At 46.6% G+C, this 21,411-nt stretch overlaps 1 protein-coding gene across 2 annotated transcripts in view; it reads right to left on the reverse strand.

The window, feature by feature from the left end:
• LOC136620510 (class I histocompatibility antigen, F10 alpha chain-like) overlaps positions 1 to 19,851 on the reverse strand; it is a 44,466-nt gene extending 24,615 nt beyond the window's left edge. Inside the window, exons 1-3 of one of the 2 annotated variants that reach the window (XM_066595323.1) lie at positions 19,038 to 19,851; positions 11,342 to 11,602; positions 8,541 to 8,819 (exon numbers count right to left, since the gene is read on the reverse strand). In XM_066595323.1, coding sequence (XP_066451420.1) covers positions 8,541 to 8,819; positions 11,342 to 11,602; positions 19,038 to 19,740 — 1,243 coding nt within the window. In that variant the 5' untranslated portion in view covers positions 19,741 to 19,851. The remainder of the gene's footprint in view (positions 1 to 8,540; positions 8,820 to 11,341; positions 11,603 to 19,037) is intronic. The other variant, XM_066595322.1, reaches the window with a different exon arrangement.
• Positions 19,852 to 21,411: the final 1,560 nt, after the last annotated feature.

Consider the following 21,411-nt stretch of genomic DNA (forward strand, 5'->3'; position numbering starts at 1 on the left):
CGGTCCGGCGTCTTCATACTCACCTGCTGAAGATGGCCGCCGGGATCCTCTGTCTTCATGGACCGCAGGGCTTCTGTGCGGTCCATTGCCGATTCCAGCCTCCTGATTGGCTGGAATCGGCACGTGACGGGGCGGAGCTACACGGAGCTACACGGAGCCCCATAGAGAAGAGGAGAAGACCCGGACTGCGCAAGCGCGGCTAATTTGGCCATCGGAGGCCGAAAATTAGTCGGCACCATGGAGACGAGGACGCTAGCAACGGAGCAGGTAAGTATAAAACTTTTTATAACTTCTGTATGGCTCATATTTAATGCACAATGTACATTACAAAGTGCATTATTATGGCCATACAGAAGTGTATAGACCCACTTGCTGCCTCGGGACATCTCCTTTAAGCACTTTTGTTAAACATTCACAATATTTTGTTTTTGCTAAAACTTTCAGTTACAATCTATATTAAAAATCCAAATTTTTTTTCCTTCCAAGGGCCCTCTTAACCCTTTCCAATCCACTGTTTGACGTCTGAAGACATTCTTATTGAAGGCTGTACAGCTCTGATGTCGGAAGACGTCCGGCAGGGTATTCTTACTGTATATTACTGGCCGCTCTGTTGTCAGGAGCCTCTCCAGCATGTCCCATACCACAGTACTGGCTCTAGCCAGCAGTCGGCGCCATTGTATAAAAGCAGAAAGAGAAAGCCCCCTAGGAAATCCTGAATCCAAAATTGGATTGAAAAGGGTTAAATTGAACTACTATCATTCAGAATCTTGCTGGATCACATAAATCTGAATGATCATTCAGTGTAAATGCCTGCACAAACTCAGTGATAAATCGATCGTCCATACTGTGCAGGTATGACAAGTAATTGGCCTGTGTAAGCAGGCAGTTCATCTATGGACGACTGCATATTTACTGTGAATGGAGTTGGATGGGCTGACGAGATCCATCGATCTCTAAACCACAATTTCATGAGAGATGATCACTCCTGTGTAAAAGCAAGGGAACGATGTATCAATGGGATGACTGTCGGGGGCTTCTTCTGAAAGGTAGAGGTCTGCATGTAGGTAACAGGATCCACCATTCACAATAGGTATAAGCCATGACGGTCTACTCCCCTCCCAGCAAAATGACCTGTGTGCAGGTCACAGAGCATGCCTAGAAAAGTCTCCATACAAGTCAAGGGGTCCCTTCCTGTCTATTGTGTGAATGGCCCGTGAAGCTGCTGTAAGGCATCTCTAATTGCAGCTCAGGCAGCATGGCCATCTCAATAGTCATGTATTGATGACAGAATAAAACAAATATTCTATGCTCGAAAAACAGAACAAATTAAATGTTTTCTATATGATTTTAATAAAAATAAATATCATTCCCCAATTTTTGTGGGTCTACTCCTCAGCAGCTTCTATAAAAAACCAAGGGCTCTCTATTATCTTACACAAGTCACTCCACAATTTGATAAACATAACAGAGATAGACCTTCATGGTAGATTTATCATCCTACAAGGCACCTTACAGGACCAAAAAGTAGTATTGTCGATTCCTATGCTCATGTCGATAACCCCTACAAAATATTCTCCCTTGTCGCTAACAAGCTCTAACACTTTACAATGTCTCTAGCTACTGGATGGGTGACTTCATGATGGTACTCCTCCATGCCCTGGGCCGCCGGTCCTCCTCTTCAGACAACTAAGTACAACACAAAGAGCATCGATGAGCTTCATACTGGGGACTTGGCTCTGGCAGATGTACGGAGAGGCCCATTGTGTAATTAGAGAGGATACCTTTTTTCAGCCCTACATTAATCTTATTCCTGCATTGACTAGTCGCTTGCCTCTACCCGTCTCCTACCACCTCTTGCACAGCTGAGACACATCCAATCTACGTGTTCAGACCCCAATATTGTTTTGTCTCACTTCCAGAATTAAGCTACCCCACCCTTCCCCAGAAGATGAAAAAGGTGTTGTGTGAACACCGAAACGCGTTGCCACCTGTAGACCATACTATTTGTGGATAATTTTCTTTAAAAACCTTGGATTGTACCCCAGCGAATTGGCGCATACTTACTTCTGTAAATGGAGTCATTACTTCAAGGAGGGGGCTTCTGAATATTACACATCCCCCTCCTGTCCAGTAAGTGTTGTTCTTATACCTATTCTATGTCCTTAGGACAAAAGACTATATTCATCATCTATAGCACAATATCACAAAGCGCAGTGACGCCTTTTTTTAATAGACTTCTATCTATACTTCTCCAGGAGATGGAGGCTCAATGAACCTCTTCTAAAGACCTTTAACCCTTTTAAAAATATCAGGACAATTCAACACTACTTTGCAATATTTTGCAATGAATGACAATGCTGATATACAACCTGTTAGATCTGGCCCCTTATAAAGGCCTCATGGCCTAGCCATAATCAATCGCATTGCCTCCCATAAAAAGAGGGAAAACTAACACCCCCCAACTAACTTTGGAAAGACCTCTTGTCCTGCTATAGTTGGCTAATCAACAACGATTCAGTACATCATTAACAAAAGCTATTAGAGATACAAAAGACGACTCAACCTCTTACACACTTCCTTGGCGGACAGAGCCTCCTATGGACCCAATCTACTTACTTTAAACTAGCCAATAAACCCTACAGACTCTTAGCCATAAGACTTAGGACAAAAGAGAGAATTAATACAATGTACTCCATCAGATCTGGTTCTTGCACCTCAAACCCAGATATAATTGGCCAAACATTTAATGATTTTTATAGCACTATGTAAATATAAGCCTCAACGATGTACTATCTGGAAAAGATCTACCTGAGGAATTTCTTAGTCCCATGTAACAGTTAGCCCTAAACCGAATAAGGATCATACCTCTCCTAAAAACTACCGCCCAAATTCACTACTACATTTAGACTATAAAATCCTTACAAGTGTACTAACCACCCGCCTAAATTGTTTTCTTCCCTCTCTGAAACATATAGACCAAGTAAACTTTACTCCATTGCGATAAGCCCCAGACAACGTAAGACAAGTACTCAACCTCATCCACATCTCACAATCCCAAAAATGCACGCTACTAGTTTTCGTTCTGGATATCGAAAAGGTTTTTGACAGTCTTTACTGGAACTATCTCTTTGCGGTCCTAGAGAAAGCCAGTATCTAAGGAGCTTATTTTATAGCACTATGCTCTTTATACTCAACTCCCTCAGCACAAGTAGAACTCCCATGCTCTAAATCTAATACAATACCTATACAAAGAGACTCAATCCAGGGATGCCCTCACCCTGTCCTCTGGTATTTTCCCCTCTCTCAAACATTCCATCATATCCCTTCTTCTAAAGAAACTGACCCTCAACCCAACTCATGCTGCCAACTACCGACCCATCTCTAACCTCCCTTTCATCTCCAAACTACTAGAATGCCTGGTCTATTCCCACCTCATACTCTTTCTCTCTGATAACTCTCTCCTTGACCCCCTCTAGTCTGGTTTCTGCCCCCTCCACTGGAACAAAACCGCCCTCACAAAAGTGTCTAACGACCTTGTAACAGCCAAGTCAAGGGGCGACTACTACCTACTAATCCTCCTTGACCTGTCCACTGCATTTCACACTGTTGACCATGACCTTCTCACCATGCTCCGCTGTATCGGCCTAAGGCCGCCTGCAGACGGCCGGGTCGGATCCGGCTGCAAGGATTCTCGCAGCGGGACCCGACCCGAGCGCCTGCAGAGAGCAGTGCCGCAGTTTGTTTCCTGCGTGTTATTTCGCGCAGACAAACTGCGGCCATCTGCATAGGATTGCGTGCTGTAATGCAATCCTATGCAGGCATGTACGGGCGGAAATTCTGCGGAGAATCCCGCCGCAGAATTTCTGCCCGTCTGCAGGCGGCCTAAAGCACACTGCTCTCTCCTATTATCTCTCTGACCGCTCTTTCAGCATCTCTTTGGCTGGCTCTACCTCCTCTCCACTTCCTCTCGCTGTTGGGGTACCCCAGGGCTCGGTCCTTGGCCCCCTCCTCTTCTCTATCTATACAGCCCCAATCAGGCAAACCATTGGCAGATTTGGCCTCCAACATCACCTCTATGCTGATGACACCCAGTTATACACCTCTGACGGTGATTATCTCTGCCCCTTTCCTCAAAAACATCTCCGATTGTCTGTCCACTATTTCAAACACCATGTCCTCCCTTTTTCTCAGACTTAGCCTCTCAAAAACTGACCTCATTTAACCACCCTCTACCAGCTCCCCCCCCCCGCCCCCAACATCTCCCCTAAACAGAACAGAGGGAGGCTAACTTCACACGGGCGAGTGCGATATCAGGCTGTGAATCATGGCCGATTTTGCACTCGCCAACATGCGATTTCCCCTCGGATGTGAGGCATTTTTAGCTCAAAACAGCCTTGCATCACTTCAGAGAAGTAGTGATCAGCCGCAGCGGAGGATCGCAGAATTTCTCCTACTGTTTGCATTGGGGATATAGTTTTTTTATTTTTCCGTTGACATAGTTCTGCGAGGGCTCATTTTTTGCGGAATGTCCTATAGTTGGTGATGGTACCATTTTGGAATACATACATGCCACTTCTTGTAAAGCCCCCATTTGTGTATATCCTGGTGCTGATCCTTACCTGACTCTGACCATTGAGACTCTGGACTTTATTATTGCTTGCTTCCGACCCTGATGTTCAGCCTGGACCTCGTTAATACACTTGTGCTGCCGGCCCTGATGTTCAGCCCAGACCTCGTTAATACACTTGTGCTGCCGGCCCTGATGTTCAGCCTGGACCTCGTTAATACACTTGTGCTGCCGGCCCTGATGTTCAGCCTGGACCTCGTTAATAGACTTGTGCTGCCGGCCCTGATGTTCAGCCTGGACCTCGTTAATACACTTGTGCTGCCGGCCCTGATGTTCAGCCCAGACCTCGTTAATACACTTGTGCTGCCGGCCCTGATGTTCAGCCCAGACCTCGTTAATACACTTGTGCTGCCGGCCCTGATGTTCAGCCTGGACCTCGTTAATACACTTGTGCTGCCGGCCCTGATGTTCAGCCTGGACCTCGTTAATACACTTGTGCTGCCGGCCCTGATGTTCAGCCTGGACCTCGTTAATACACTTGTGCTGCCGGCCCTGATGTTCAGCCTGGACCTCGTTAATACACTTGTGCTGCCGGCCCTGATCTTCAGCCCAGACCTCGTTAATACACTTGTGCTGCCAGCCCTGATGTTCAGCCCAGACCTCGTTAATACACTTGTGCTGCCGGCCCTGATGTTCAGCCCGGACCTCGTTAATACGCTTGTACTGCCGGCCCTGATGTTCAGCCTGGACCTCGTTAATACACTTGTGCTGCCGGCCCTGATGTTCAGCCTGGACCTCGTTAATACACTTGTGCTGCCGGCCCTGATGTTCAGCCCGGACCTCGTTAATACACTTGTGCTGCCGGCCCTGATGTTCAGCCCAGACCTCGTTAACACACTTGTGCTGCCGGCCCTGATGTTCAGCCGAGACCTCGTTAATAAACTTGTGCTGCCGGCGCTGATCTTCAGCCTGGACCTCGTTAATACACTTGTGCTGCCGGCCCTGATGTTCAGCCCGGACCTCGTTAATACACTTATGCTGCCGACCCTGATGTTCAGTCTGGACCTCGTTAATACCCTTGTGCTGCCGGCCCCGATTGTAGCCTGGACCTCGTTAATACACTTGTGCTGCCGGCCCTGATGTTCAGCCTAGACCTCGTTAATACACTTGTGCTGCCGGCCCTGATGTTCAGTCTGGACCTCAGTAATAAACTTGTGCTGCCGGTGCTGATCTTCAGCCTGGACCTCGTTAATACACTTGTGCTGCCGGCCCTGATGTTCAGCCTGGACCTCGTTAATACACTTGTGCTGCCGGCCCTGATGTTCAGCCTGGACCTCGTTAATACACTTGTGCTGCCAGCCCTGATGTTCAGCCTGGACCTCGTTAATACACTTGTGCTGCCGGCCCTGATGTTTAGTCTGGACCTCGTTAATAAACTTGTGCTGCCGGCGCTGATGTTCAGCCTGGACCTCGTTAATACACTTGTGCTGCCGGCCCTGATGTTCAGCCTGGACCTCGTTAATACACTTGCGCTGCCGGCCCTGATCGTAGCCTTTATTACTGCAAGACTCCTGTTCAGACTGTTGGGTACTGAAACTCGGAACAGTGCAGCGTCAGCAGCCAGACTACCGGGACTATCCGGATGAGTAACGGCTTGGAGACCCTGCAACAAAGACCGGATCCAGCTTGGAAGTGTCAGGAGGGCCGGACATAAACCTCCAGTGGCCGTAATTATCTTTTACCGAAAATAATTATGCCAAGGTGGGGCATGGGGCTGAATGGTGCCACCCTACCACCGAACTGCCAAGACCCACTCCTGAATGTCCAATGCTATCACAAGCAGCTTCTTCTCCTAAACTGTTAAACTGTCCTCCCCTCCTGCACTAATACATGGGGGAAGAGTCAGGTTATCCTCTGCATGGATCGCACTGCGTCCGGCACTACTGACAGTGTGAGTGAGAAAGAAGTGGCTTGTAGGAATGGTGATGTCCAACCAGAGGTTTGGGAGTGTGGACAATTACTAAATGAGGCCACAGAGGGGGCTCTTATTTAGTGGGGGTGCTATTACTATGATGGAATACTGAGAGAAGGGAGTAGCGACACAACGGGAAGAGTCTACAGAGAAATCTTCATGGTGATCTGAGCTCATATAGAGGAAAGAAAAACTAAACCAGACGTCCCCTATAACCACTGGAGGTAACCGCACTGTAATCACTATCACTGTGTAGAGCTGGTATCTGACTGGGTCTACTAGAGCTGAGCTGCTATGTCTGCTGGGTTCTACAACTTGTTTTCTAGAATAATATATAAAGTTTTATTTGGTAATGATTCGGAGTTCTGTAATGGGGCCCCATGAGTTCTGTAATACCCCTGACTATAGTAGGTCATGAGGGGCCCCATGAGTTCTGTAATACCCCTGACTATAGTAGGTCATGAGGGGCCCCTGGACTACCTGTGCATTATTATGTAGGTGTCAGCAGCTAGAGCCCCATTATGAGGGGTGTCTGTTGCTCGCGACTCACTACAAGGTCAACTGGTGACACAATACAGGAGGCAGCTGGCACTTTAATACAAGGGACCTTAGAGTACAGCGTTGGAATATAGGAATGGTAACAGCCATTTTGGAGAAAAAGATGGCAGCCTTAGTGGGGCGTCATGTCACCTTTTTGCCTAGGACAGAAGAAAAGTCAGAATGTGTCCTGGTCTTATGGCTACATCAGTTACCGTAAAGAGAGCATGGAGGCGGTTCTGTTACTACCATAAAAGTAGAATAGCGGAATATATCATACTGCACCACCAGATGGCGCTATGATAGCGTCCGGCTGTATTCTGTACTGATTGCAGGGAGAGAGGGGGTCTGGACTGTAATATCGCTATATAATAAATACACTACTAAACTAATATGTAAATCACGCTGCAGCTCCATATCTGAGCCACAAGAGGCAGAAAAGAGCCTCATATCATAATCCACATTATTACACATAGGACAGGCGGCTTATCCGGAGATCAGCGGTGCAGGAACAGGACGATGTCAGCGCAGGAAGAATATTCTAAAGTTCAATCGGGGACATTTATAATGACAGAAAAACATTAAAAAGTGCACATTTCTGTGAAAAATTTCTGCAAAAATTTGAACTTTTTAGCTTTTGTGCGGGCCTAGCCATTTCTGAAGAAAAAAAAAGATGGGGGGGGGCTGCCCTGGCCCGACAGATTTAAGTGTGAGTTATGCCAGAAACTGGAGTAAATTATGCCAGAGATGTACAGTGGGTCGGACCTGGCGCACATTTCTGAGAAGGTGCCTGGAGGTGCTGGGAAGCCCCTAATACATGAAGAGGTGTGCGCCCGGAAGCCACTGCTCCAACCCCTGTGTAGTGGCCGGCGCTTGTAATTGCAGGTGTAACCCCCACCCCACCCCCCCTCTATTGATTTTAATGGGACCCCAGCCTGCAGTTACAAGTGCCGGCCACTAAAGTGGCTTCTGCTCTGATCCCAGTGTATACCAGCGCTGTCAGCGGGTGCCAGAGCGGAGGGCCTCAGCCGATCAACTATTGATCAACTATCCTAGGAGAGCGCAGCAATAGTATTTTTGTGCAAAACCCCTTTAATAAGTTATACAATATGTTTTATATGTATCCAAAACGGCGCTGTTACGGAAAAAATAATAATCTTGCTAAAACAAAGTCCTCGTACGGCGGCGTCCGCCGGGGAATACAAGTTATGGTTCTAGGAAGGTGGGAAGGAAAAGGTCTGTGACTGTACTGATGGCCGGGGCTCCATACCTCACACACACAACACACACACATCACACATATACCATACATCACACACACATATCATACATCACACATACATCACACCCACATATATAACACATCACGTATATATATATCACACGCATATACATCACACACACATATATCACACACACATATATCACACACACACATACATGTGACATGATGATGAGCCTCACCTCTCCTCTCCAGCTCTTCTCTCCCGTTCTCCACATATTTCTTCAGCCAGTCTATACAGATATTCTCCAGATAATTCCTGTTTCTCTCCCCCTCTCGTTCTTCCGGACTGTTCCATCTCTGTGTGGTGATCAGCGCCTGGCTCATGGTGGCCGTGTATGTCCAGGTCTGTGTGTCCAGCGCTATGAACTCTCCTCCATCATATCTGTACTGCTGATATCCTCTGATGCTGCCGTCATCATCCAGCTCACAGCCCTCCATCAACTGGAAAATATGGAACCCTGCAGACAGAACATGTTATACAGAACACGTATGTAATGTACCGGTCATATGTGCAGTGTATGTGTGTGACATGTAATATACAGGTGTATGACACATACTGTACATATTATACACAGGTCACTCATGTGATGTTATACGTGTCCTTCACATGTACTATATACAGTCTGTAACACGGCTTATTAACAGCCGGGGGCGAACACTTGTGTGTTGACTGGACTATAAAATCTAACTTCTATTCAAACAATTAAAATATCGATATAAACGAGACGAACACCTGACAAAAAATAGAAAACTATTCTCCCTTATGGTGTGCGGGAATTAAGGTCAGGACTTTGTGGAATAATTATTTGTCCTAAATCGACTATGAAGGGGATGTATTTCTTGTATTTTGTGTCACAACCGTTAGTGATGGACATTGATCAGTCGTGCCGGGCACACTTCACAACTCGCAAGGGAGGCGTCAGCTCCACCGAGTCACGGTTATCACCTTTGTACAAATTAATACGATTTTTCACCTTTAAAACTTTCAAAGTTTAGTCTTTTTTGGACTATCCTTGCCTCAGTGAATCAAACACTGGTGTGTGAACTACAGTTCCCAGCATGCCCCTCCATCTACCAGTTGTAGTTCAGTGGGCTAAACACAGTATGTACTGCTACATCATCCCTAGTCATGTGACTGGCAGTCCGTGTAATGGTAGATAGCTCTGCCCACATATGGCACCTGGACAGGTAACTGTCATGTTCCCTATAACTGATCTAATGGAAGAGCCCAGAGGAGAAACGGGGGAAGGTGAGGAAGGGGTTAATGCCCCCCTCAGATTTGTACTTCTCTGTACATTATTATATAACTGCCTCACCGGCTCCTTGTACTGCTGAGGAGGAGCGTAATACTGTAAGGAGACTTATTACATGCCCCGTGTCCTCACACCTATCACTCCGCATCGTACGCAGGAAATCTGCAGAATAATGGAGGCGATCACTAACTATAAGGGCCCGGAACTCGCTGCGGACGATCTGCGGTCACCACATACGGATCTGCGCTGCGCCTGGACCCACCGACTGATACAATAATGGTGGATCACATGTAGCGCCAGCGCCCGTCCTCACCGCCATATGGGCATCCGGGAAACGCACATGGTTTAGTCCAAAAACTGGCTGGTTACGTAGCGTCTCACTGACCCGCAGGCCATAAGGGGTTAAATGTAGTGAAGCCGTGCGAACGTTTCTGTGCGTTTCTTATGTTTGTGGGATTGAAGCGCCGCGTTCTGTCCGCAAATACAGCGGATAATAACTGATACAATTATGTGTTTACGTTGCAGCCAATGGGTTTAGTTTCCGCTCGTCTCGCGGCGCGTTTATCTGGGATTTCAGTTTTTCTGTATTTAGTTCCAGAACTTTCCTGACATTTTATGAGGATTGCAGTAAATACGGGCGCTGCTCATTTATAGCGGATTCTACCGTATATCACACATACGATGTAATAATGAGAATGTATCCTATAAAATGCGTTGTTTACACTTTCTGTGCGTTTTTTGCATGCAAGAAATGTACCTGACAACACAGTGTGGGCGGGGCCTAAAAACTGCGCAAAATCCACAACACAAGCAGAGAACGGTGTGGGGGGTATTCTCACTGCGGAGATGCTTCCACGGACGTGTTGTGGGTTTTGTTATCCCGACACATATACACGTTTACATTCTGTTAAATCCACTGTGAAAATTACGCCCCTGTGAGACCACAACGGGTCCACCACCCGACACGGAAGATGTGGCGATACGGACACATGAGGCGGCTCACGCAGAGCACCGCTGGGAACTGTTTTTGTTTAGCAACGACTCCAAAACAGCTGAATTCCTGCCCGAACACAAACCCCAGGAGGTCCTGACGGAGGGGAGCGTCATCACATAGCGCCATCCTTCTGTAGTGGTGGGGAATACATTGCCTTCCGCTCCAGGAGGTTTCTGTCCTCCATCGGCTCACATTAGGACCCCCGCGTTACAGAGGCGCTTAGAGGTCGCACCCCCACAGGACGATGTTATCACGCGGGTTTAGTCCGATACGGATGGAACTCGTACAGTGAGAGGACTCATTATTTACTATCAATGTATTCACATGAGCGATATTTTTTTCCCCTGAAATTCTGGATTTTTGTATATTAGAAAAAGTGCAGTTTGTATATATCAGTGAGCACAGAGCATACCATGTGTATATAGTGTGTCTATATGAATGTGTATACAGTGTAGTATATATATTTATATCAGTGTGTGTGTATATATATATTATATTGTGCATATATCAGTGTGTATGTATATACGATATATGTGTGTGTATATATAGTGTATATTAGTGTGTATACAGTGTAGTATACAATGTACATATTAGTGTGTATACAGTGTAGTATATATACTGTATATATCAGTGAGCATAGAGTACACCATCTGTATATTAGTGTGTATTGTGTATATGAATGTGCATATACAGTAGGGTGTATACTAGTATATACAGTATATATGTCTCTCACCTCCGGTCTGGTTGAAGCGCTCCATCGCTATCCTCACATTATGTCTGGATGCAGCCTCATTTGCTTTACCAATCTGTGTATTGTCCTCCCAGTATTCGGGTTCCTCCTTCTTCATCCACTCCGCTCGCGGTAACAACCTCCGGCTGACTGAGTTATAACTCACAATCTCCTGATCATCCACATATCCAACATAAGAGTACTCAGGTATCCCGGACCCCGGAGCCGAGACCGCCGTTTTATAATAGCGCAGAGAGTGACTGTCTGAGAGATACAGAGTGTTACATATCACACACGGGGCGGAGTCACACCAGCGTGTTCGCGCACAATACAGAGGATAGAACCCACTGAGCTCAATAGCTTCATTCTCATTACGTGTTTTCGCGCGTGCGAAAAAAAAATAAACACCACGCTGTATTTTTGTGCACATTTGCTCACCGAAGGCCCCACAAATTCACACTCAGTACCCGCACAGCTGCACAATTTTGAAGAAGAAAGAACACACCTGGACCTCATTAGGCTAAATAGCCATGTGAATCGGGGTGCGGCTGTGACCCGTGTGCATGTGGTATGACGCAGCGAGCGCAAAATGTACAGTAATATGTGCAAAAACACACGTGAAAGCACGTCTTTTATGATGCAAACACCGCGCAACACTGATGTGAAGCCGCCATATACTACAATCACAGGAAGAGTTATCATGTATATATCTATAGGGGACAGGGTCTGGGTCACGTATGTACAGTGTGTGACAGGGTCTCGGTCATGTATGTATGTACAGTGTGTGACAGGGTCTCGGTCATGTATGTATGTACAGTGTGTTGGGGACAGGGTCTCGGTCATGTATGTATGTACAGCGTGTAGGTGACAGGGTCTTGGTCATGTATGTATGTACAGCGTGTAGCTGACAGGGTCTCGGTCATGTATGTATGTACAGCGTGTAAGTGACAGGGTCTTAGTCATGTATGTATGTACACAGCGTGTAGGTTATAGGGTCTCGGTCATGTATGTATGTACAGCGTGTAGGTGACAGGGTCTCGGTCATGTATGAATGTACATCGTGTAGGTGACAGGGTCTCGGTCATGTATGTATGTACAGCATGTAGGTGACAGAGTCTCGGTCATGTATGTATGTATGTACAGCATGTAGGGGACATGGTCTAGGTCATGTATGTATGTACAGCGTGTAGGGGACATGGTCTCAGTCATGTATGTATGTATGTATGTCCAGCGTGTAGGTGACAGGGTCTCAGTCATGTATGTATGTAGAGCGTGTAGGTGACAGGGTCTCGATCATGTATGTATGTACAGCGTGTAGGTGACAGGGTCTCGATCATGTATGTATGTACAGCGTGTAGGTGACAGGGTCTCGGTCATGTATGTAAAGCGTGTAGGTGACAGGGTCTCGGTCATGTATGTATGTATGTACAGCGTGTAGGTGACAGGGTCTCAGTCATGTGTGTGAGAAGCAGCAGATGTTACATGATGTGATTTTCTCCGTGTTGTACATGTTATGTTCTCGTCTCTCACCACGCCGCATAGGGAAGAACTACAGGGGGGCTCTATATGTGGTAGATTGTGCGCCCCACAGTACCTTATAGCTCCTCAAAGAGGTTCTGAGGCAGCTAGTGTTATTTACTGTCTAGCACACACTGCACCTGCTGCGGAACCTCTTTTGAAAGTTTTATATCAAACTGTAATGATTTACAAGAAGTCTCTGTCTGCTTCATCATGATGTTCTGATACCCCAGTGTCAGCTCACACAGCAGCTGATGCTGTGATTATTACATCCGGGGTCTGAGCGGTACGGACCGCCAGTTGTGGCATTTATAGAACAGACTATCTATCAGCCATTATATAATGTACAACTTGTGAGGATGATGAGGGGAGGACGCAGCCGTGTAGGACTTGTTGGGTACGGATGAGAGATATCATCAGTCTTAGAAGATAAATGACGTTATACCGCAGAGGATATGGCGCATATGATATAACTGCCAAATGTCGCTAGACATGTTAGATACATTTCTTCCCTCACACAACCCCATGGCGGCTGTACATACACACCAATAACTTGCACCACAAACTGACGCGGCTGTAATAAATGTATCACATGTTATGACTCTTAGCTGCTCCCCTATTTTCCATGTTCTGTAATATATAATATATTTGCCGCACGTCATGTTCTCCTTTTTTTGCCTCCTTTTCCTCAGTAAATCTCATTAGTTTTCTAAATATTTACATGTATCGCAGTAATACCGCCATACTGTCACACGGTGATTGCATCATCTCTACTGACAGAAGAACGCCGGAGCCCAACGCAGAGTTCCGAGAAAACAGTAGCATTTCTTCTATGGTGCAAATTATATCCTGCCGTTTTATAGATTACAGCATATCAGTACATAAAGGCATACCACAAAAATAATAATCGTCTACTATAATATATATATATTACACACACCGTATGTTTCGCTCTATAAGACGCACCTAGGTTTTAGAGGAGGAAAGTAGGAAAAAAATATTTTGAACCAAAAAGTGGGCTAAAATATATAATAAAATACCAGAGTAATGTATAAGCATGAACAGCAGTCAGTCAGCAGCCGCGGTAAGAGCTAGTGTTACTGTAATTAACAGATGAGCAGAGGTTTTTAATTTTAGAACAATACACCTCTAGTCATCAGGAAACCCCAAAACTCCTCACTACTGTCCGAACTTATCCATCTCACTATCACTGGTGTCAGCATCTTCATAAAGAACCGCGGTTTTTTATGGAGGATTAAAGAGAATGTTGCCTATTTATGCTGGAGTCCTGGAGTGCTGACTTCGCCGCTTAGTGATCTGGTGATTATGCTTGGAGTGGGTCATTGAGTCCAGACCCAAACTACAGGAAGCCTGTGCACCCATCTGTTTTTGAATACTCCCCCACCAGGCGGTTTATTGTGGTGTGCTGCAACCAGCTTTTACATTCAACTTGAATAGCATCTTCATAAAGGACCTCATCCTCAGAACCCTCCAAGGCATTACTGGTGCCACATTTTTGAAGGATCCTACAACAATGTCGTCCCTCACAGCCCGCCACGATGTCTTCACCCACTCACAATCTGGAGTGATAGCGGGCCTTCTCATCCGCCCAGCGGGTGTCCAGTCAGGATTCCCAGCCGCCATCCACTTGTTACACTCCTCTCGCATGAAAACTTTAAATGGCTTGTTAATGGAATCATCCAGAGGCTGCAGCTGGCTGGTCAGCCCCCAGGAATTACAGCTAGATGGGTCTTTGCCTCTTTAAATATTTTTTTTGTGTTTTCACTGGCATGTGCCTAAACTGGTCAAGTACTAGTAGGGCAGGTTTCTTCAGAAGCCCTCCAGGGCGTTTGGGCCACACGTTTTCAATCCATATTTTCATTCCACCTTCATCCATCCATCCTTACTCATGAACATGGACAATGACTCCTCGTGAGATCGCCTCTTCGGCATGGTGGAAGTATGGTGCCATCCGCCCTGCAGGACAACACAACGTGTAATGCGTTTTCTCATGTTCGAGGTTTTCACAGTTATAGTTTTTGCACCTTTCAAATCAACAGTCCTGTTTGATGGAACATCACAGGTTATCAGGACTTCATCCATATTCCCAATCTGGCCTATTTCAAAGCCATTTTTCTTTCTTGCATCAATTAAAAATTTATGAAAAGACACAATCTTGGCTTCATATTCTTTAGGCATTTGTTGCGCAATTCCACTATTTCGTTTCCACGTCTATCTCTGGCCATTTTGCAGCGTGCCCATGAAAACTGTGCTTACTTTTCTCTGCTTTTTGCAGCTCCTCCTCCTGTTTCCTCACTTCCCGTATCGTTTTTTCAGTTGGAGGCGGCCCACAATGTCTCTTAGCTGCTGTTTCCATGTTCTTCGGCGTATTTCACTACCTCTAGTCTAAAAGGGTTTTATATGCTAGTTATCTCTGCTTTGATGTATTTCTAACATTGGATGCAGCAGGAGACTAAGGTAGCTTAGTAATGCAATAATGAAAGAACTATCAGCACTCCTTCATAGGAGGAAGAGGTTAAAGGGGTTGTCCCGCGCCGAAACGTTTTTTGTTTTTTTCAATAGCCCCCCCGTTCGGCGCGAGACAAACCCGATGCAGGGATAAAAAAAAAAACCGGGTAGTACTTACCCGAATCCCCGCACTCCGGCGACTTCATACTTACCTTGCGAAGATGGCCGCCGGGATCTTCACCCACGGTGGACCGCAGGTCTTCTCCCATGGTACACCGTGGGCTCTGTGCGTTCCATTGCCGATTCCAGCCTCCTGATTGGCTGGAATCGGCACACATGACGGGGCGGAGCTACGAGGAGCAGCTCTCCGGCACGAGCGGCCCCATTCAGAAGGGAGAAGACCGGACTGCGCAAGCACGTCTAATCGGGCGATTAGACGCTGAAAATTAGACGGCACCATGGAGACGTGGACGCCAGCAACGGAACAGGTAAGTGAATAACTTCTGTATGGCTCATATTTAATGCACAATGTATATTACAAAGTGCATTAATATGGCCATACAGAAGTGTATAACCCCACTTTGTTTTGCGGGACAACCCCTTTAAGCTGATTGGTGGAGGCAGGGGAGCGACAGCTGTTCCCGCCGGGGCTCACCACCAATCAGCGGTACATACGGGCGTCAGTGCAAAGGGGAGAGAACTGCTCTCCTAACTGATCGCAAGTTTCTTCGGCGGATTGTTCACGTGATCACCCGTTACACTTGCGATCGCATGAACAAAGCACATTCGCTCTATAAGACGCACTGACTCCCCGAGTCTTACATACCTACATAGGAAAAGTAAAGCGGTCACAACTTGACTATTCAATGCTAAGTGCAAAAGTATTAGCACCGAAAAATTTATTTTTTTTTTTACTTTTATATAAAGGAAATGTTGCATGGTCGCCTCCACATGGTGCTTCCTGGGTAATGCGGAGAACCATGCAAAATAGTGAACACAGTTTATTCTTCGGTTCCTCTGAAGTAGCCACAACTTCATAACATTTTCCATGCAAACAACATTTAAACACCTGTACCAAGTTAACTCGGGCAAAGCCGGGTGTATCAGCTAGTATAACATATAATCCTCCTCCATACTACACAGAATACACTGCAGATAAGTGATATAATAGCTGATCACCTCCATATTCACCAGAATACACTGCAGATAAGTGATATAATAACTGACCCCCCTCCATATTCACCAGAATACACTGCAGATAAGTGATATAATGACTGATCCGCCCTCCATACGCACCAGAATACACTGCAGATAAGTGATATAATAACTGATCCCCCCTCCATACTCACCAGAATACACTGCAGATAAGTGATATAATAACTGACCCCCTCCATAGTCCCCAGAATACACTGCAGATAAGTGATATAATAACTGATCCTCCTCCATACTCCCCAGAATACACCGCAGATAAGAGATATAATAACTGAGTTCCTCGATACTCCCCAGAATACACTGCAGATAAGTGATATAATAACTGACCCCCTCCATACTCACCAGAATACACCGCAGACAAGTGATATAATAACTGATCCCCTCCATACTCCCCAGAATACACTGCAGATAAGTGATATAATAACTGATCCCCCTCCATACTACCCAGAATACACTGCAGATAAATGATATAATAACTGATCCCCTCCATACTCCCCAGAATACACTGCAGATAAGTGATATAATAACTGAGTTCCTCGATACTCCCCAGAATACACTGCAGATAAGTGATATAATAACTGATCCCCCTCCATAGTCCCCAGAGTACACTGCAGATAAGTGATATAATAACTGATCCCCCTCCATACTCACAGGAATACATCGTAGATAAGCGATATAATAACTGATCCCCCCTCCAATACGCACCAGAATACACTGCAGATAAGTGATATAACTAATTCCCTCCATACTCAGCGGAATACGTCACAGATAAGTGATATAATAACTGATTCTGCTCCATACTGACCAGAATACACTGCAGATAAGTGATATAATAACTGATCCCCCTCCATACTCCCCAGAATACACTGCAGATAACTGATATAATAACTGATCCCCTGCATACTCAGCGGAATACGTCACAGATAAGTGATATAATAACTGGTCAACTCCATACTTACCAGAATACACTGCAGATAAGTGATATAATAACTGATCCCCCTCCATACTCCCCAGAATACACCGCAAATAAGTGATATAATAACTGATCCTCCTCCATACTCACCAGAATACACTGCAGATAAGTGATATAATAACTGATCCTCCTCCCTACTCACCAGAATACACCGCAGATAAGTGATATAATAACTGATCCCCCTCCATACTACCCAGAATACACTGCAGATAAGTGATATAATAACTGATCCCCCTCCATACTACCCAGAATACACTGCAGATAAGTGATATAATAACTGATCCCCTCCATACTCCCCAGAATACACTGCAGATAAGTGATATAATAACTGATCCCTCTCCATACTCCCCACAATACACCGCAGATAAGTGATATAATAACTGATCCCCTGCATACTCACCAGAATACACCACAGATAAGAGATATAATAACTGATCCCCTCCATACTCCCCAGAGTACACTACAGATAAGTGATATAATAACTGATCCCCTCCATACTCCCCAGAATACACTGCAGATAAGTGATATAACTGATCCCTCTCCATACTCCCCAGAATACACTGCAGATAAGTGATATAATAACTGATCCTCCTCCATACTCCCCAGAATACACTGCAGATAAGTGATATAATAACTGATCCCCTCCATACTCCCCAGAATACACTGCAGATAAGTGATATAATAACTGATCCCCCTCCATACTACCCAGAATACACCGCAGATAAGTGATATAATAACTGATCCCCCTCCATACTCCCCAGAATACACTGCAGATAAGTGATATAATAACTGATCCCCTCCATACTCCCCAGAGTACACTACAGATAAGTGATATAATAACTGCTCTCCTCTATACTACCAAGAATACACTGCAGATAAGAGATATAATAACTGATCCCCCTCCATACTCACCGGAATACGTCGCAAATAAGTGTTATAATAACTGATCCCCCTCCATACTCACCAGAATACACTGCAGATAAGTGATATAATAGCTGATCCCCCTCCATACTACCCACAATACACCACAGATAAGTGATATAATAACTGATCCCCTCTATACTCACCAGAATGCACTGCAGATAAGTGATATAATAACTGATCCCCTCCATACTACCCGGAATACACCGCAGATAAGTGATATAATAACTGATCCCCTCCATACTCACCAGAATGCACTGCAGATAAGTGATATAATAACTGATCCTCCTCCATACTCTCCAGAATATACTGCAGATAAGTAATATAATAACTGATCCCCTCCATACTACTCAGAATACACTGCAGATAAGTGATATAATAACTGATCCCCTCCATACTCAGCGGAATACGTCACAGATAAGTGATATAATAACTGATCCCCTCCATACTACCCAGAATACACTGCAGATAAGTGATATAATAACTGATCCCCTCCATACTTACCAGAATACACTGCAGATAAGTGATATAATAACTGATCCCCTCCATACTCACCAGAATACATCGCAGATAAGGGATATAATAACTGATCCCCTCCATACTCACCAGAATACACTGTAGATAAATGAAGAAGCACAATGAGGGGGAACATCTTCCTCATCCTGATACCTTGGAGTGACGAGAACATAAAGAACTTCTCCCAAGACAAACAACTGGAGCCGTCAGTCAGTGACTCCGCAGACTGGAGGCGGAGCTCAGTTCTGATTGGACGGAAGGTATCCTCTCCACCAATAGTAAAATAAATCTGTGGCTGGTCATCAGTTGCCGGGCAGAGTGAGGCCGGAGAGGTTAGACGGCGGAGAAAGTGAAAGTAAGATGTTGGGATTTTCCAGAAATAATGGAGATTTGTAGAGAAGTGTGAGGAGCTGATAATGAGGAGTAAGCCGGGCAGGGAGGTCTGCTGGGTCTGTGGGGTGTGAGGAGCTGATAATGAGGAGTAAGCCGGGCAGGGAGGTCTGCTGGGTCTGTGGGGTGTGAGGAGCTGATAATGAGGAGTAAGCCGGGCAGGGAGGTCTGCTGGGTCTGTGAGGTGTGAGGAGCTGATAATGAGGAGTAAGCCGGGCAGGGAGGTCTGCTGGGGCTGTGAGGAGCTGATAATGAGGAGTAAGCCGGGCAGGGAGGTCTGCTGGGTCTGTGGGGTGTGAGGAGCTGATAATGAGGAGTAAGCCGGGCAGGGAGGTCTGCTGGGTCTGTGGGGTCCGCTGTGATCACCATGGTGATGTGTAATAATAACGCCTCTGTCCACCATTGTGTCGCTCTCCTCATCAGCTTCTCATTGCTCTGTGGAGGACAGAATGGCGCGGCGAGCTCCGCGGTTCCATCCGGCGACAACAAGCGATATCTGACCGATGATAAAGGGGAATGATGATGGATGTGACGTATCTGTGAGGACAGAAGCCTGACAGCGGTGTGACCAGAGCCGGACGGACACCGCCGTCACCACGGAGATATATTCATCGCTGGAGACGCCATTTACTGTATAATCACCGCTGACATCCATGTAATGTCCTGTACAGAGAGCAGCGGCCGTAGGAGGAGATGTCACCGCACCGCAGTACCCAAGTACTGTAGCTAACTGCCGCTATAGAGACGGACATTATAGCAGAGCGTGTAAGAACTACAGAATGGCGCCCTCCTCAGGGAGCGACCATACAGGGCGGGATATACAGAATATCCCAGAAATCTGCAGCAGCGGGAAAACATCACAAACGGCTTTGGTGAGACAAAACCCCCAGCAGACCCGACCCGTATAGACGGACCCCCAGCAGACCCGACCCGTATAGACGGACCCCCAGCAGACCCGACCCGTATAGACGGACCCCCAGCAGACCCGACCCGTATAGACGGACTCCCAGCAGCCCGACCCGTATAGACGGACCCCCAGCAGACACGACCCGTATAGACGGACCCCCAGCAGACCCGACCCGTATAGACGGACCCCCAGAAGACCCGACCCGTATAGACGGACCCCCAGCAGACCCGACCCGTATAGACGGACCCCCAGCAGACCCGACCCGTATAGACGGACCCCCAGCAGACCCGACCCGTATAGACGGACCCCCAGCAGACCCGACCCGTATAGACGGACCCCCAGCAGACCCGACCCGTATAGACGGACCCCCAGGCCGTCCTCACACCACAGGATGTGAATTGCGGAATGTGCGATCACTGTCCGCACGGAGGATCCGCAGTGTTCCTTTACACTCGAAGGTCGGAATTGCGTATTCTGCAAATGTAATAAAAATCGCAGCATGCTCCTTTAACACTGATTCCTCGCAGACGGCCTCCATTGAAGTCACTGGATGCATGCGCCCCGCAGCCGCTATACAATAAACATGGTGTATGAACGGCGTAATCGCTTGGAACTCGCTATGAGAACACATAGAAAAGGAGAGAACCTCACCTGAGGGATGTGCTACTACTTTCTGGTGTAGTTTTCATGTCTGCGCTGCTGGACCGTCAGGCCTTAATGGAAATGTGGAGCCTTATCCCTCCTGATGGTGAGGGGGCGCTGCTGAAGGGCCTCCTCACATAAACAGCCTCCATGGGAATCCCGATAATGGATGATGTATGGCGAGGGGCTTTTGCGTCGTCAGCCTGCTGTAGTAGCCACAACTCACCACACGGGGTCTGGTGACTCTCCTGACAGAAATCTGTAGGGCTCCGGACCCCTCCGACGTCCCGAAAACAGCTTTCACTGCCACTACCCCTCTCCTCACTATTCGACGACTGCGTCCCTATGACAACTCCTACTGGCATGCTCCACTATACTGCTAGCTTTCACTACAACAGACTCTCACTATCCTATGGCCGCTCTCCTGTACCGACACTGACTGCTCTGCTGCACACTGACTGATCTCTCTCCCTATTCCTCATCTCTCTCTTCTCCCGCCGTCTCCTACACGCTGCAGTCACTACA

This window comes from Eleutherodactylus coqui, chromosome 3 (assembly GCF_035609145.1).
Source record: "Eleutherodactylus coqui strain aEleCoq1 chromosome 3, aEleCoq1.hap1, whole genome shotgun sequence".
Taxonomy (NCBI): Eukaryota; Metazoa; Chordata; class Amphibia; order Anura; family Eleutherodactylidae; genus Eleutherodactylus; species Eleutherodactylus coqui.